The sequence below is a fragment of the Rhododendron vialii genome, chromosome 6a (assembly GCF_030253575.1).
Source record: "Rhododendron vialii isolate Sample 1 chromosome 6a, ASM3025357v1".
Lineage (NCBI taxonomy): Eukaryota > Viridiplantae > Streptophyta > Magnoliopsida > Ericales > Ericaceae > Rhododendron > Rhododendron vialii.
This window is the reverse complement of record NC_080562.1, coordinates 5,026,695-5,045,258: the sequence shown is the minus strand read 5'-3', so window position 1 is coordinate 5,045,258 and position 18,564 is coordinate 5,026,695. Positions and strand designations below refer to the sequence as shown.

Below are 18,564 nucleotides of genomic sequence, written 5' to 3'. Positions count from 1 at the left end.
TATGCACAAATCTGCTGTGTGTAGCAGCTCTCATCACAATAAAGGCTCAAAACACCTAATCCCAGAGGAAAAATGGGACCGACAGAAAACAGGACCACAACAACAACCATTAAAACACAGTAAGTGGTTATTTTTCAAAATATTTAAATAGAAGTGTCAAAATTTTATTTTTTTGATTTCTCTCGTCAAGACGAATTAATAACTCAAAAAATTTTGACAAAAAACCAAATAAATGCAAAAAAAATTTAAATAAAGACAATTTTCAAATTTAAGTTAAAGCCAAAAGAAGGCAGTCTGTTGTGGCAAAGGGTCCAAAAACATTGCACCGGTTGTAAGAAGGACAACCCCATTGATTGCTGTCTTATGCATATAGGATACTATGATTAATACAGTAGTATTCTATCTAACCTGGTATTAGAACTTCTAGGTTTTAGGTGGTCTCATTTTGCGTGATCGAGTCTCCGGCGTCCGAGCAAATTTTCAAGTCTTCTCAATTCGTGTACCTTTACGTGCATCCGGGCTACACGTGAGGGGGAGAGTTAGACTTTATCCCACATCGCTTATCTAAGCCATCCAAGTTTGGTTAATAAAATTTAGAGACTACTTCACTTATTGTCAATTGATTTTAGGTTAGAACCCTTCAAAAAATATAAATGGATCGAGGTGTTCTTTCAATAAAGGGAGAAGGGGGGATCTCTGCAAGACAAGGGGGAGAAGTGATGATATTATGGGCTTCTGGCTATTGGCAATTCACTCGATCCATATACTAACCAGTTCTTCGAAACTTGGCTACCATAAGTATAATTATCACATGACTCGACTCAACGAAGATGCATAGATTTGAACAAATAACCTAACGGTCAAGCCGAACACAAAGACATGCCAAAGGAATTCTCTGGAGATTTACAGCTTTTTATACCAGTGCAAACAAGTTTTAGTGTCAGTTCAAATCTCCACACAATGAGACGAAATCAACTTGCATGGGTCGACCTGCCTTGTGGACCAGTGGTGCTACAAAGCCATCGTCCCATTACTTCATTGCTCTGTTGTTCTACTTTTCCACCAAATCTGTTTGCTTATTGAGAAAATCTTCTTTACGGCTGTTTCGTAAATAAAAAGTTACGGAGTTCAATCGTGACTGTTCAAAGTGTTTTTAGAAAATTCGTATTGAAAATCAAATATGATCGATAATAATTGATTGTAATTAACTTTTCTCCGAAAAAATTTGATTAAAATTCTAACCATTCAAAACCGATATGAACGCGCAAGATCGAACAGCGGTTCACGGAGGCTCCATGAAAAAGACACTATTTTGCTTATCCTGTCCAAACAAGTTTCAGTCGTTCAATTTTCGACACAATGAGACGAAATCAACTGGGCCCTGCCTTGTGGAAAAATAACTTGAATGGTTGGACCTAAGAGGTTAGGAGGTGGAAATTGAATTGTTTACTGATTATTCGAGTTGTGCCTAAACTCTAATACTATCAAATTATATGCAAGCGTGCGCGCGCTCTCTCTCTATAAGGCACAAAATCATCCCACAACATATACAAGATCAACTCCCATTAGTAACACCCATGGCCATGGAGTTCCTTTTTCCACACACCAACACTATCGTAGCCGGAGGAGTCATTCCCTTTCTACTACTTCTCTACTATTTCCTACGGAGATCTAAAACTTCAAAACATATTCCACCGCCGGAAGCTGGCGGCGCGTGGCCCATAATAGGCCACCTCCACCTCCTAGGAACAACCTCTGATCGTCTCCCCCACGTAACCTTGGGAGCCATGGCGGATGAATACGGACCGATTTTCACCATCCGGGTCGGGTTGAAACGAGCCGTGGTGGTGAGTGATTGGGAGATAGCCAAGGAATGTTTTACCACGCACGACATGATTATTTTGTCGCGGCCGAAGTTCATAGCCGCCCATCACCTCGGCTACAACTACGCCATGTTCGGGTTCTCTCCGTATGGTGCTTATTGGCGTGACATGCGCAAGATCATCTCGGTCGAGTTACTAGGGAGCCGCCGGCTTGAGTTGCTGAAGCACGTACGGGTTTCTGAAACCGAGGCCTCCATAAAAGAGCTTCACAAGCTTTGCACAGAGGCCAAAACCAACTCAGGGTATTGTTTACAAAAATCTTTTCTTTCTTAAAATATAACAAATGTTATGTTGACTCATCCACTTAATTTCCCATAAATCAGGTGAAAATAATTTTATAACTACACATTTTTGTATGATTTACCCCTAAGTGTATGGACCCCAGAGAAACATATGGTCGTAAAGTGGTCCGGAATATTACGTGACGGTACTTCGAGACTATTGAATAATTACTTCTAAACAAGACCGAATTCAACATCGTTCTTACTATTTTAGTGGAGTATGTTGAAATATGGTAAGCTTGATTTACACATGAAAAACATGTTCAAGGATTTGGATCAGACTAAGAGATTTTGTCAAAGATTGATTGGATAAGATTTGGTCTTGAAAGTCCAAATTGGTAGGCATGTGATTTTCGGGGATTTTCCTTTTGTTTGATTTAGAGCTTGTATCCTATATGTGTGTGTACAAGTCGTAGTGTAAAGATGTGGAAAGTGAGAGAGAGAAAAGAAGGGAGAGACGTGAGAAAGAGGGAGCCCCCTTCGGAAGAACTCCCCCCCACCGCTAGTGGGAAAAAGAGAGAAAAGAGAGCTGTGAGAGTGTGAGGTTCAGTTGAGTGATTTGTGTATCCTCCTCCCTAATTTCATAGTAAAATCCGCTGTCCGTGGATGTACCCAAATTGAGGAACCACATAAAATCTGTATTCTCTCTGTGTTTGATGGGGTGCGTTCGTAGTCGCTTCCGCTTTCCAACAAAATAGCTAAATCATTGTCGTTCATTGGTGTATTGACGGATGTAATTGACATGTCTGACTGCTGGGACAAGTCCCCAACAATTGTGTAGCTGCACTTGGAAGCAATGAGATTATGGGATTAACTGATATTAAGAGAAGATTGAAAACATAGTTTATGGGTTGAGAATGAAACTGAGTAAAGTATTTTGCTGGAGTTCGGACTAACATACTTTCTTCATCCCGATTTGTTTGTCTAATCTCAGGTTTTTAATTTATTAAGGAAATCAAATCTAATCCATTGATTTAAAAATTTGCATAATCTAAGCCATTGATTTTGAAATTTTTGAAATTGGACAGTCAATTTGGAACATGTATAAGTTAAAAAGGAGACAAACAAATCGGAATGAAGAGAATAACATATTATAGTATAAAATTTTACTTTTTCTTTTTTTTGAAGAAAAGTATACAAAAGACAATTCTAATCCGAAGATTTTTGTATTTCACCATAAAATTTTACTTCATAAGCATTTGGTCATGAAATTTTACTATTTAGATTTCTTCTGTCAAGATGGATGGTTGATTCAAAATAAATAAAAATATTCACTTGTTTAAAAAAGACAAAAAGATTAACTTAGGCCAAATTCCACGTAACTAAATTAACTTTCAAGACTACGTCACACATGAGATCATTTTCATATCAGGTACGTAACGAGCATATCATGTATTGGTTGTGGCAACACCATTTTAAATTATGAGGTTAATTAGTTTTCTCTGCCAGAGTTTCCATCACCATCTGTGGGCCCCATTTGACTTTTTTTTTAAAATATGAATTGTTCATTTTGTAGAACTTGCAGATTAGTATATTTATGTATAAAAATCAACTTGATTCGATATCGATAGATATATTAAAAATGAAATTTAGCTTACAGAATGGACGGTCATATATTTTGAAGTTAAACGGTCAATGATTGTCTATTTTATGAATCAAAATTTTATTTTTGATATACCTACTAATATCTGATCAACCTGATAAATTTTTTTGCGTGAATATACTACTCTGCGAGTCATACATGACAAACGGTTCAAATTAAAACAAAATATGCACAGTAGGGCTCACAACGGGCGGTGGTGGAAAACCCAAGGTTTCCAAAGAATTTGAACTCTCCACTTGGGGTGGAAACCTTGGGTTTTCAATCATGTTTTCCATGAATCAGATAAGACTATTCTTAGCTTGTAAGTTGTAACTAGGTATAACTAATTTTTAATCGTATATTAGCTTTTACTAACGTATCTTACAATAGGTAATATATACGAATTCCGATACAATCCGGAAAATGAAAAAAACCGATACACGATACATATTTTGCTTTGAAACCATTGCTCAAGAACAATATGTCAAGTTGTGTGAACAATATATTAGCTTTTACTGACGTTGTATGCACTCAAGTTGTGTTTTGAACAATTTCACTCCAATTGAATCTTCAATTTAAGCAAGCTTGCCAGGAACAATATGTTAACTAGCTGGAAGTCTCTAAGCATCATAAACCATAGCTTTCCTTTCTTTTCACGTAAATGCATCTGTGATGGATTGATTTTTATCCTCTCCGGTACTTATTCTTCTCACAGGTGTGTCTTGGTGGAGATGAAGCGGTGGTTTTCTGACTTGACCATGAACGTGGTGGTCAGAATGGTTGCAGGAAAGAGGTATTTCGGTGTTGCTACTGACGGAGACGAGAAGGAGGGGCGGCGATGCCAGAAGGTGCTGAGGGACTTCTTTTACTTTCTGGGACTATTTCTGGCGGCCGACGCCATTCCCTTTTTGCAGTTGTTAGACTTGGGCGGACACGAGAAGGCCATGAAAGAAACTTTCAAGGAAGCGGATAATTTGTTTTCCCGGTGGTTAGACGATCATCGGCGGAGGAGAGAATTGGGAGAGAGTTGTAAGGGGGATCAAGACTTTATGGACGTGATGCTTTCAACTCTTGAAGGAACTGATCTTGCTGGTTATGATGCAGACACCATCAACAAATCCACATGCTTGGTATGTATTAGAGGTGTTAGACGGGCCGCGTTGGCACGGGCACAGTACAACATGAAACGTTTAAATGTAGCATGGCGCGGACACAATTTTACTTTTAGGCCAATACTAATTATTTTGGGCAACAAGTTATGACGTATTAGTATGTTGTTTACACTAAGGAATAATTTTTGCATCCCATCTACAATTTATACAACTTATTAATTAGTGAAAATAACTTGACATTTTTCAACGACAAGAGTGATCGATCTTTAAGTAATAGGCCACCGGAAACACCCCTAACTAACATGTTAGTGAACACATCATTTGACTGCTCTAAACGTCTCAGGAGCACTACAAGAAATTACACAATTGCCGACTAAAATTCCCGACTAAACTAAATTTAGTCGCCAATTATTGAACAATTGCCGACTAAAATTATTTAGTCGGGAAATAATTATGTTTGCCGACTAAAATTAGTTTTAGTCGGGAAATAATAATGTTTGCCGACTAGTAAATAAATTTAGTCGGCGAACATCAATTTTCTCCCCGAATTTAAAAACCAATAAATGAAAACAATTTCCCGACTAAACCATTTAGTAGGGAATATTAATATTTGCCGACTAACATTATATTTAGTCGGCGAATATCAATTTTTTTCCTAAATTTAAAAAATTAAAAAACGAAAAAAATTTGCCTACTAAATAATTTAGTAGGGAATATTAATATTTGCCAACTAAAATACATTTAGTCGGCGAATGTCTATTTTTTCCTAAATTTAAAAAATTAAAGAACGAAAAACATTTGCCGACTAAACCATTTAGTAGGGAATATTAATATTTGCCGACTAAAATACATTTAGTCGGCGAATATCTATTTTTCCTAAATTTAAAAAATTAATGAATGAAAAAATATTTCCCGACTAAATAATTTAGTAGGGAATATTTATATTTGCCGACTAAAATTAGATTTAGTCTGCGAATATCTATTTTTTTGCAAATTTTAAAAATTAATAAATGAAAAATATTTTCCAACTAAATAATTTAAATAATTTAGTAGGGAATAGTAATATTTGCTGACTAAAATTACATTTGGTTGGGGAATATCAATTTTTCCTCTCTTTGAAACAAAATTTCAAGAAAATCAATATTTGTTCCGACGACATCGATCACACGATGAAACCTTCCCGATCGAAACCGTTCAATTTTTTTTTCCTTCTTAATCATAAGATTTCTGTAAATTTTTTGCTCGATTGGGTTAAGGAAAGCTGTTTATCGGCACACAAATTGTTAATTAAAAAGAATTTTATTGTCTGATCAAATATCTGTTCAAATAGAGTTAACTTCATTCTTGGTACAAATGATCTAATTTGTATTACGTAAAAGATAGATGATTTGGATTGCCAAATAAGGCCTCAGGCGGGGCTCGGTTAGTGCACTATAACACTTAAACGTCTCCGAACGCATTAAATATGTTTTTTGATTATGTGGTCGCTGATATCGAATGGTCTTTGATTTTGGTGACGATGCTATAATTGGTAAGACGTGAAATCCTAACGGTTCAGATCGAGTATTACAAAAAATTACTCGACAGTTATGTTTACAATCTATGCTTTTTTTTATTTACTTGATGATAGTCAACTAAGTCTTATGTTGCACTCATTGTTACAGAAGCCACACGACCACGAAAAAAATATTACGATCGAGACTGTTCATTTTGCTACACTCGGTGAATAATTCATTCTCGTAAATTTGCGGCTCGATTAGGTTTAGAAAACCCCTTTATAGAAAAAGAAAAAAAAACCCTTTATTGAGACATGAACTCATTAGAATAAATAGTATTTTCATGCAATCAATTGTCTAATAAAAAACAATTAGCTATAATTTCGGTAAGAATTATCGTTTAAACCATATTTAATAAAAACAAAAGATAAGATGGTTTTAACCGGGGAAAAAAAGACCTCAAAGTGGGGTTTGGGTGATAATGTTCTAATTTGTGCATTGAAGAAATAGGTTCTGTTTGTGAATGTGTGATTGAAATAATTCTCTTTTAGTGTGTGTAAGTTCTAAAAAAGATTATGAACTGCAGTAATGAGTTTTTTTTTTTTTTTTTAAGAAAGTAAATTTAAAGAAAAGATTAAAAAAAAAGTAAATTTAAAAGCTTATCAAAGAAAAAAAATAAAGGTAAAATAGACGAAACCAAATAGTATAAATACTTTTATTACAGAAAAGTAAACCAAGTACAGCAATGGTAGAGTGGTCAGTCGCGTGTGTGATGAAGGCGGAGGTCTCAGGCTCGAGACCTGGAAGCGCCATATTCCCATCAAATGAATTGGGTGGGAAAGGCAAATACATCTCGGAAATGGAAATGAAATTTTTCCACTTTGGTCCCCTGATTTATTCATAATGACATTTGACGCCACAATAATTATTATTGCCGACTAAATACTTAGTCGGCAAAAGTTAATTATAATTGCCGACTAAATATTTAGTCGGCAAAAAGTTAACTTTTGCCGACTAAAATAGAAACCCCGACCAAGTTTTTTAGTCGCTAAAACCATACATTAGCCGACTAAACCTTATTTAGTCGGCAATTACATTTGCCGACTGTCATTCTCCGACTAATTTGCCAACTAAATTATTTAGTCGGGAAAACCCTTTGGCGACTAAAAAGTGGACATTTGGCGACTAAAACGTTAGTCGGGAATGGTGTAATTTGTTGTAGTGAGGTTGAGCTTGAATATTATTCTTTGAGATTATTGAATCCACTGAAACTACAGTATTGCTATCCTTGTAAATATGTTGCTTTTGATTATGCCATTGTTGATGCACTTCTATATCTGCAGGAAACTATATTTCACTCTGTGTTATTTTTTCATTATTCTGTGGCAACACTCTGGTCATTACTTAATTTGCACATGTTTGTGTTCTAATTTATTGCATCTGATTTGTTAGAAAAAAAATCATATAGGAACCAAACCAGTCGCAAAATTGGAATTCTACTTTCATTTAGTAAAAAGTTTAATTTCCCAAGTGTTGTTTGCTTTACAATTTGCAGAATCTCATTGCCGGGGGAGCCGACACCACTTCCATAATGTTGACATGGGCACTCTCACTCCTGCTGAACAACCGCCACGTGTTAAAGAAGGCACAAGAGGAGCTCGATATCCACGTTGGCAAGGAAAGACAAGTGGACGAATCAGATGTCAACAAACTTTTCTATCTCCAAGCCATAGTCAAAGAAACGCTACGCTTATACCCAGCTGCTCCACTATCAGGCCCGAGAGAATTGACCGAAGATTGCACAATTAGGGGCTACCATATCCCCAAAGGCACGCGGTTGATTCCAAACTTGTGGAAAATCCAGAGGGATCCGATGAAATGGGCTGATCCGCTGGTGTTTCGGCCTGAGAGGTTCCTTGCGGCGCAAAAGGATGTGGATGTGAAGGGACAACATTATGAGCTGATCCCGTTTGGAGCAGGTAGAAGAGCTTGCCCGGGGATCGCGTTTGCTCTCCAGATGTTGCACTTAGTGCTGGCTAGGTTACTCCACGAGTTTGAGCTTTCGACACCAGACGATGCGCTAGTTGACATGACCGAGAGCGCTGGATTAATAAATGCTAAAGCCACTCCACTTCAAGTTCTTATTACTCCTCGTTTAGCTCCGACTCTTCAATAATAGTTAGAGTATGAACAGAATCACAAGATTATGTGAGGAAAGTCGCAATACGGTGATATGTATCTCATGAATGGTTGCATATTTCTGATATTCGTTGCACCTTGAATAGTTTTCCAGTAAATTGTACTTTTTTCTAGTAATTAAGGAGTATATTTGGTGTTTGATCCCTGTGCCAATTACCGTTATTAAATAAAACCTGAACTTAAAATTAGATTCTGGCTAACTAGGAATGTTTTTGTAAGCCTGGAAATATCTTTTTTGTCGACTTTGTTTTTCAATTTCATTAGGAAAATTGGTGTGGAAGAATTAGGATTATGTTTCAGATTTTTTTTTTTAAAATTTAACTTTGAGTCGATTTTTGGGGATTTTGGTTTGGGCTTAACAGCGAGGGTGGTGCGGTGAATTCGAAGGTGATCTCGCGTTTGATTCTCAACCGATCTACTGCTGGGTTTTTAATTTCATTTCATTATTTGTCGAATTCCCATTGAAGGGAAAAAAAAAGGAAGATAAACAGGGCCTCATGAAGATAACAATCAGGCATACTTCTAGTGCTTTCAAGGTTGGTTATGTTTGGGCTTCATAGGATTCAACCTCACAACACCATTTATTTTTGTTTGATCCTCAGCGAAGAGGAAATTTTTTTTAAATTTTAAAAAATTAATGGAAATGGGAGGTACAGAGGAAAAGAGATCAAAGGTACAAAGCCCCCATTAAAGGCGAGCACAAACATCGATCAAAATATAGGCTCAAGACACCTAATCCTAAAGGAGGAAAAATGGGACCGACAGAAAACAGGACCACAACATCCCTTAAAACACAGCAAGTGGTTATTTTTTAAAATATTTGGATAAAATTGTCAAAATTTTACTTTTTTGATTTCTCTCATTGAGATGAATCAATAACTCAAAAAACTTTGAAGGAAAACAAAAAAATGCAAAATTTTTTTTACACAAAGATAAAATTTTCAAATTTAAGTTAAAGCCAAAAGAACGCAGTCTGTAGTGGCAAAGGGTCCAAAAACATTGCACCGGTTGTAAGAAGGACAACCCCATTGATTGCTGTCTTATGCATATAGGATACTATGATTAATACAGTAGTATTCTATCTAACATGGTATCAGAACTAGTAAGTCTTTGGTGGTCTCACCTCGCGTGGTCGAGTCTCTGGCGTCCGAGCAAATTTCCAAGTCTTCTCAATTCGTGTTCCTCCACGTGCATCAGGGCTACACGTGAGGGGAAGAGTTAGACTTTAGCCCACATCGCTTATCTAAGCCATTCAAGTTTGGTTAATAAAATTTAGAGGCTATTTCACCTATTACCAATTGATTTTAGATTAGAACCCTTCAAAAAAATATAAATGGAGGTGTTCTTTCAATAAAGGGAGAAGGGGAGATCTCTGCAAGACAAGGGGGAGAAGTGTTGATATTATGGGCTTCTGGCTATTGGCAATTAACTCGATCCATATACTAACCAGTTCTCTCTCGGCTACCATAAGTATAATTTTCACATAACTCGACTCAACGAAGATGCATAGATTTGAACAAATAACCTAACGGTCAAGCGGAATACAAAGACATGCCAAAGGAATTCTCCAGAGATTTAGAGCTTTTTATCCCAGTGCAAACTAGTTTTAGTGTCAATTCAATTCTCCACACAATGAGACGAAATCAACTTGCATGGGTCGACCTGCCTCGTGGACTAGTAGTTGTGCTACAAAGTCATCGTCCCATAATTCCTTGCTTTGTTGTTCTACTTTTCCACCAAATCTGTTTGCTTTTTGAGAAAATCTTCTTTACGGCTGTTTCGTAAATAAAAAGTTATGGAGCTCAATCGCGATCGTTCAAAGTGTTTTTTAAAGATTCGGATTGAAAATCAATTATGACTGATACTAATTGATTGTAATTAACTTTTCTCAAAAAAAAACTTGATTAAAATTCTAATCATTCAAAACCGAAATGGATGCACAAGATCGAACAGCTGTTCACTAAAATGTTATGATTCTCAAAATGTTATGAATCTATTGTTAGAAAGTTACGAATCATATTGCTAAAAAGTTACGAATCATATTGATAAAAAGTTACGAATTTTTAGTATAAAAGTTACGATACGAAATAAAATGTTATGAATGACCGGTTCTACAAGGAATTTTTTATAAGGTGGCACAATATAAACTACACAATAGGTGCATATGGTACACACCTTAAAGGGGTGTGTATTAAAGACTTTCATAACAAAGGGAAGTGTTGACTTATCCACTTAATTTCCCATAAACCAGGTGAAAATTCCTTTACAACCACACATTCTTGTACGATTTACCACCAAGTCTATCAACCCTATAGGAATCTGTGGTTGTAAAGTAGTCCGAAATATTAATTATGTGACGGTACATCCAGACTATTGAATAATTACACCTAAACAAGACCGAATTCAACATCGTTCTTACTATTTTAGTGGAGTACGTGTGTTGAAATATGATAAGCTTGACTTACACATGAAAAACATGTTCAAGGATTTGGATCAAACTAAGAGATTTTGTCAAAGATTGATTGGATAAGATTTGGTCTTGAAAGTCCAAATTGGTAGGTGCACGGGTGATTTTCGGAGATTTTTCTTTTGTCTGATTTAGAGCTTATATTATATATATATATATATATATATATATATGTATATGTATATGTATATGTATATGTACAAGTTGTAGTGTAAAGATGTGGAAAGTGAAAGAGAGAAAAGGGAGGGAGAGACGTGAGAAAGAGGGAGCCCCCTTCGGGGAACTCCCCCCTCCACTAGTGGGAAATAGAGAGAAAGAGAGCGGTGAGAGTGTGAGGTTGAGTTGATCGAGTGATTTGTGTATCCTCCTCCCTAATTTCATAGTAAAATTCGTTGTCCGTGGATGTACTCAAATTGAGGAACCATATAAAATCTGTATTCTCTCTTTGTTTGATGGTGTGTGTGTTTGTAGTCGCTTCCGTTTTCCGACAAAATAGCTAAATCAATGTCGTTCATTGGTGTATTGACGGACGTAATTGACATGTCTGACTGCTGGGACAAGTCCCCAACAATTGGGTAGCTGCACTTGGAAGCAATGAGATCATGGGATTAACTGCTATTAAGAGAAGATTGAAAACATAGTTTCTGGGTTGAGAATGAATCTGAGTAAAGTATCTTGCTGGAGTTCGGACTAACATACTCCCACCGTCTCGATTTGTTTGTCCAATCTCGGGTTTCCAATTTATTAAGGAAACTAAATGGCTTTTTGACCTTTTTGGTCCCCAAAGTATTTTCGCTGTGCCACTTTGGTCCCCAATATTTCAATTGCTAACATTGCATCCCCAAAGTATCAATTTTGTATTTAAATGGTCCCTACGGCTCACGCCGTTCATTCCCTCCATCAAAACCAAGGGCAAAGTTGGTATTTCACCTCAAAACGGTGTCGTTTGGTTGGAAACGGCTTTTTTGGTCTCCAAAGTATTTCCGCCATGCCAATTTAGTCCCCAAAGTATTTCCGTCATGCCAATTTGGTCCCCAATATTTCAATTGCCAACATTGCATCTCCAAAGTATCAATTTTGTGTTTAAATGCTCCCTGCGGCTCACGCCGTTCTTTCCCTCCGTCAAAACCAAGGGCAAGGTTGGTATTTTACCTCAAAACGGTGTCGTTTTGTTGGAAACATAGATTTTTCTTATTCATAATTCTCTTAGGGTTCTCATTGAAAACTTTAAAGTAAAAAAAATAATTATGACTCTTTAGGATAAAATGATCAAAAAATTAAGATCTTCGCACAAGTTCAAACAGATTGAAAATTTGAACACTTAATTTTTTTTACCATATTTTTTAATATATAAACAACCTCAAAAAATCAAGTGTTTCAATTTTCAACCCGTTTGAACCGGTGCGAAATTTTAATTTTCTGATCATTTTATTCTAGAGGGTCATAAAAACCAAAACCTCGGAACCCAGAGGACTAAATTGACGGAGGGAAAGAACGGCGTGAGCCGCAGGGAGCATTTAAACACAAAATTGATACTTTGGAGATGAAATGTTGGCAATTTGAATATTGGGGACCAAATTGGCATGACGAAAATATTTTGGGGACCAAATTGGCATGGCGGAAATACTTTGGGGACCAAAAAAGTCAAAAAGCCGTTTCCAACCAAACGACACCGTTTTGAGGTGAAATACCAACTTTGCCCTTGGTTTTGACGGAGGGAATGAACGGCGTGAGCCGTAGGGACTATTTAAATACAAAATTGATACTTTGGGGATGTAATGTTAGCAATTGGAATATTGGGGACCAAAGTGGCACAGCGAAAATACTTTGGGGACCAAAAAAGTCAAAAAGCCGAAACCAAATCTAATCTATTGATTTGAAAATGTACATAATCTAAGATATTGATTTTGAAATTTTTGAAATTAGACAGTCAATTTGGAACATGTATAAGTCAAAAAGGACAAACAAATCGGGATGGAGGGAATAATATATTAGAGTATAAAATTTTACTTTTTTTTTTTTAAAGAAAAGTATACAAAAGACAAATCTAATCCGAAGATTTTTGTATTTCACCATAAAATTTTACTTCATAAGCATTTGATCATGAAATTTTACTATTTAGATTTCTTCTGTTAAGATAGATGGTTGATTCAAAATTTAAAAAAAAAAATTCACTGAATTAAAAAAACAAAAAGATTAATTTAGGCCAAATTCCACGTAACTAAATTAACTTTCATGACTACGTCACACGTGAGATCATTTTCTTATCAGGTACGTAACGAGTATATCATGAATTGTATGTGGCAATACCATGTTAAATTATGAGGTTAATTAGTTCTCTACGCCAGAGTTTCCGTCACCATCTATGGGTCCCACTTGACCTTTTTTTTTTTTTTTTTGTTGAAATATGAATTGTTCATCCTAGAGGGTTCACAAATTAGTATATTTATGTATAAAAATCAACTTGATTCGAAATCGATAGATATATCAAAAATGAAATTTAGCTTACAGAATGGACAGTAATATATTTTGAAGTTAAACTGTCAATGATTGTCTATTTTATGAGTATAAATTTTATTTTTTATATACCTACTAATATCTGATCAAGCAAACTAATTTAGGAGTTTTTAAATATTCATCCTCATATTCCATCCCACGTAAGTATTCATCCAGTACTTTTTGAACAGTTATGTTTTCACCATTTCAGACGGTGAATTTCCTATATTACCCTTTTAATAAGATATTCATATGTAGGTGTATATTTTCTTGCTAAATTAGTGGGATTATAGTAATTATAGTTACCTAAAATCATGAGATGATTAATGGATAGGAATGGGGGAAATTTTCAATTTTCAAATCCTTAATGAATATATTCTAAACCATTCTCTCTCCTTAATTTCGTGAATATTCAAATCCTTATTTTTTGTGAATTGTCATAAACTATGACTACACTAAATTTATTTAAAAAATATGAATATACCATGTTTTATTCATGAAAAACATGAATGATTAATAAAAAACCATGAAAAACATGACTACACTATGTTTTTAATCAACCATAAAAAAAATTAATTAATTAATCGATCATAATTTTTATGAATACACCATGAAAAAGCATGAATACACATGCTTTATTCATGAAAACACATAAATAAACATCAAAAACATGAATACACCATGAAAAAAAAACACATGATTACAAATGACATTCTCACCGGTGGTCGAAAAACGTATTTATTCATATCGGAATACTTGAAAAATCATGAAAATAAAAAAACACAAGAAATAACTCGCTACAAACAAACCCAACCATCAAAGGAAACCCTTCCATAACTTCATCCATCTCCTTCTCATGACATACCAGCGTGGACAAAATCCAAAAGCCCGAGCCTGTATCTTTCCTCTTTAAGCACTTGCACTTCGATACCAGGCTTGAACACGGCCAACTTGTTGGATGTGAAGAACCCGTAGTTCAAATCGGAGGAGATTCCGTGCTTGTTCAAACCGGAGGAGATTCCAATTTGGTGATGGATTTGGAACCCGTTGGTTATGAGCGAACCTCCTCCGTACCGTTGGTTCATTCGACTGAGGAATTAGACCATTTGGAGAGAAGCACAAAGAAAATAAAGAGCAATAACTTGGATGTGCATGCAAGAGGATTAAAAAATTAACTAATCTCATTACTGATGTGGTGATGGATTTGGAAGATAACGGCCCCCAAATGTTTCTAGAGACGCAAAATCCAAGCGAGGTCGAGATGGAAAAGAACCACACGGAGGAGGTTTGAACAACATTTTTTCGAGATTTCAGAGAGGGATTGGGAGGAAATGGGCGAGATTTATGGGATTTTGAAAACTAATATGGAATTTTTTTGAATTTGGGTCAAATGGTGTCCACCAATTTTAGTGCAGGGACTGGAGTTTTACGTTCCCATCCTCTTATATATATATATATATATATATATATATATATATATATATATATAGGGATAGTTTTGGCATTTTGAAAAAATGAGGATGAAATCATAAGTGCAAAAAAAGTGCTGGATGAAAACTTACTAAGAGGGGCACTTAATGATGATTCTTTTAAGTCATGAATATACTACTCTACGAGTCATACATAACGAACGGTTCAAATTAAATCAAAATATGCACAGTGGAACTCACAACGGGTGGTGGTGGAAAACCCAAGGTTTCCAAAGAATTTGAACTCTCTCCACTTGGGGTGGAAACCTTGGGTTTTCGATCATGTTAATTTCCCTGAATCACATAAGACTATTCTTTCTCTTCTCTTGACCAAGAAACAAGAAAATTTCAATGTCATAGACCGCACTTGAGAGACTTGAAAATTTTCATTCTGAAAAACTCTTTTTTTATTTATGAAACACTTATGTTTCTTATATACAACAGATTTTTAGCTTGTAAGTTGTAACTAGGTATAACTAATTTTTAATCGTATATTAGCTTTTAATAACTATCTTGCAATAACCAATACGAATCCCGATACAATTCAGAAAATGAAAAAAACGATACACGATGCATATCTTAATTTGAAATCATTGCTTAAGAAAACGCTATAAGATACATGCACTCAAGTTGTGTTTTGAACAGTTTCGCTCCAATTGAATCTTCAAATTAAGCAAGCTTGCCAGGAACAACATGTTAACTAACTAGAAGTCTCTAAGCATCATAAACCATAGCTTTCCTTTCTTTTCACGTAAATGCATCTGTGATGGATTGATTTTTATCCTCTCTAGTACTTATTCTTTTCACAGGGGTGTCATGGTGGAGATGAAGCGGTGGTTTTCTGACCAGACCATGAATGTGGTCGTCAGAATGGTCGTAGGAAAGAGGTATTTCGGTGTTGCTACTGACGGCGATGAGAAGGAGGGGCGGCGATGCCAGAAGGCGCTGAGGGACTTCTTTTACTTTCTGGGACTATTTCTGGCGCCCGACGCCATTCCCTTTTTGCGGTGGTTAGACTTGGGCGGACACGAGAAGGCCATGAAAGAAACTTTCAAGGAAGCGGATAATTTGTTTTCCCGGTGGTTAGACGAACATCGACAGAGGAGAGAATCGGGACAGAGTTGTAAGGGGGATCAAGACTTTATGGACGTGATGCTTTCAACTCTGGAAGGGACTGATCTTGCTGGTTACGATGCAGACACCATCAACAAATCCACATGCTTGGTATGTATATATTATAAGAGGTGTCAGACGGGCTGCCCTGGCACAGGTACAACACAACACGACACGTTTAAATGTAGCATGACACGGACACAGTTTTACTTTTAGGCTATGTTTTCAGAACTAATTATTTTGGGCAACAAGTTATGACATTTTAGTATGTTGTTTACAACTTATTAATTAGTGAAAATAACTTGACATTTTTTAATAACAGGAGTGATAGATCCTTAAGTAATACCCGACTGGAAACACCCCTAACTAACATGTTAGTGAACACATCACTTGACTGCTCTAAACGCCTCAGGAGGTTGAGTTTGAATATTATTCTTTGAGATTATTGAATTCACTGAAACTACAATATTGCTATATTCGTAAACATATTGCTTTTGGTTATGACATTGTTGATGCACTTATATACCTGCAGGAAACTATATTTCACTCTGTGTTATTTTTTCATTATTCTGTAGCCACACTTTGGTCATTACTTAATTTGCACATGTTTGTGTTCTAATTTATTGCATCTGATTTTTTAAAATAAATCATATAGGAACCAAACCAATCGCAAAATTGGAATTCTAATTTCCCAAGTGTTGTTTGCTTTACAATTTGCAGAATATCATTGGCGGGGGAGCCGACACCACTTCCATAATGTTGACATGGGCACTCTCACTCCTGTTGAACAACCGCCACGTGTTAAAGAAGGCACAAGACGAGCTTGATCTCCACGTTGGCAAGGAAAGACAAGTGGACGAATCAGATGTCAACAAACTTTTCTATCTCCAAGCCATAGTCAAAGAAACGCTACGCTTATACCCAGCGGGTCCACTATCAGGCCCGAGAGAATTGACAGAAGATTGCACAATAAGGGGCTACCATATCCCCAAAGGCACGCGGTTGATTCCAAACTTGTGGAAAATCCAGAGGGACCCGATGAAATGGGCTGATCCGCTGGTGTTTCGGCCTGAGAGGTTCCTTGTGGCGCAAAAGGATGTCGATGTGAAGGGACAACATTATGAGCTGATTCCGTTTGGAGCAGGTAGAAGAGCTTGCCCGGGGATCGCGTTTGCTCTCCAGATGTTGCACTTAGTGCTGGCTAGGTTACTCCACGAGTTTGAGCTTTCGACACCAGACGATGCGCTAGTTGACATGACCGAGAGCGCTGGATTAACAAATGCTAAAGCCACTCCACTTCAAGTTCTTATTACTCCTCGTTTAGCTCCGACTCTTCAATAATAGTTAGAGTATGAACAGAATCACAAGATTATGTGAGGAAAGTCGCAATACGGTGATATGTATCTCATGGATGGTTGCATATTTCTGATATTCGTTGCACCTTGAATAGTTTCTCTGTAAATTGTACTTTTTTCTAGTAATTAAGGAGTATATTTGGTGTTTGATCATTGTGCAAATTACCGTTATTAAATAAAACCTGAACTTAAAATTAGATTCTGGCTAGCTAGGAATGTTTTTGTAAGCATGGAAATATCTTTTTTGTGGACTTTGTTTTTCAATTTCATTAGGAAAATTGGTGTGGAAGAATTAGGATTACATTTCAAATTTTTATTTTTTTTAACTTTAACTTTGAGTCGATTTTTGGGGATTCTGGTTTGGGCTTAACGGCGAGGGTGGTGCGGTGGATTCGAAGGTGATCTCGCGTTTGATTCTCAACCGATCTACTGTTGAGTTTTTCAGTCTAACCGCATCAGGATCTCACGGCAGCTTGTCGGTCGAGGATGCCTAGGCTTTGACGTTTGGGGTTTTTTGGGTGGCTTTGGTTCGATGGCTCCGACGTGTCTGCTGTCTCAAGTCAGTCTTGAGCGCTGCTTCGGTATGTCTGTTGGAGGCCATCATTGCGATCTAGGAGTCAACGGCGTCGGTGGTGGTTGTGCCGAAGTCTGGTGGTCTTCATCTCGGCCTGTTCAGGTTTTCAAGTGGTGGTTGTTTTGCTGAGTGGTTTGGGTTAGGGGGATGGTGGCGGCCGGTGTTGAGAGATTACGGTTAGGTGAGGTTTTGGATTATTGAGATGAGTTTGTGCCTTTGGCACTTTCTCTGATTTTAGGATTTTGGGTTTTGGCTCGCTTTGATGCATCCAACTCTTAGTTGGTGTTTCCTTCCTCTTTTCCCTACATAATTATTTCTCTAATAAAATGTTTCCTTTACAGAGCGAAATAATAAAACTTTGACTAGATTTTATTTTCCACTTGTGGGTGTCAACGTCCGAACAATCTCATTCTTTAGGAAATTATCAAACAGGTTATCTTTTGATTCAAGCAAAAGAAGCATATAAAAGTCAAGATTTTTTTATTAATAACACAAGAATAATTGGACCGGTTGTAAGAAGGACAACCCCATTGATTG

At 36.6% G+C, this 18,564-nt stretch overlaps 2 protein-coding genes across 2 annotated transcripts; both read left to right on the top strand.

Annotated features, from left to right (window-relative positions):
- Positions 1–1,450: 1,450 nt before the first annotated feature.
- LOC131331113 (cytochrome P450 CYP82D47-like) lies at positions 1,451–8,692 on the top strand. Its single transcript, XM_058364952.1, has 3 exons — positions 1,451–2,125; positions 4,462–4,876; positions 7,910–8,692. The coding sequence occupies exons 1-3, from the start codon at positions 1,494–1,496 to the stop codon at positions 8,528–8,530; spliced, it is 1,668 nt and encodes a 555-aa protein (XP_058220935.1). The 5' UTR covers positions 1,451–1,493; the 3' UTR covers positions 8,531–8,692.
- Positions 8,693–14,714: 6,022 nt separating this feature from the next.
- LOC131328295 (cytochrome P450 CYP82D47-like) lies at positions 14,715–17,597 on the top strand. The gene is made up of 4 exons (XM_058361256.1): positions 14,715–14,801; positions 15,430–15,440; positions 15,720–16,209; positions 16,819–17,597. Exons 1-4 carry the CDS (start codon positions 14,715–14,717, stop codon positions 17,437–17,439), a joined length of 1,209 nt encoding a protein of 402 aa, XP_058217239.1. The 3' UTR covers positions 17,440–17,597.
- The last annotated feature ends 967 nt before the right edge of the window (positions 17,598–18,564 follow it).

Bases quoted from the DNA above. Each gene is read 5' to 3' on its own strand.
- LOC131331113 (XM_058364952.1), top strand. From the start codon at position 1,494: ATGCAAGCGTGCGCGCGCTCTCTCTCTATAAGGCACAAAATCATCCCA. The intron at 2,126-4,461 runs GTATTGTTTACA...TTCTTCTCACAG, and splicing joins GAGGCCAAAACCAACTCAGG to GTGTGTCTTGGTGGAGATGA. The intron at 4,877-7,909 runs GTATGTATTAGA...TACAATTTGCAG, and splicing joins TCAACAAATCCACATGCTTG to AATCTCATTGCCGGGGGAGC.
- LOC131328295 (XM_058361256.1), top strand. From the start codon at position 14,715: ATGGATTTGGAAGATAACGGCCCCCAAATGTTTCTAGAGACGCAAAAT. The intron at 16,210-16,818 runs GTATGTATATAT...TACAATTTGCAG, and splicing joins TCAACAAATCCACATGCTTG to AATATCATTGGCGGGGGAGC.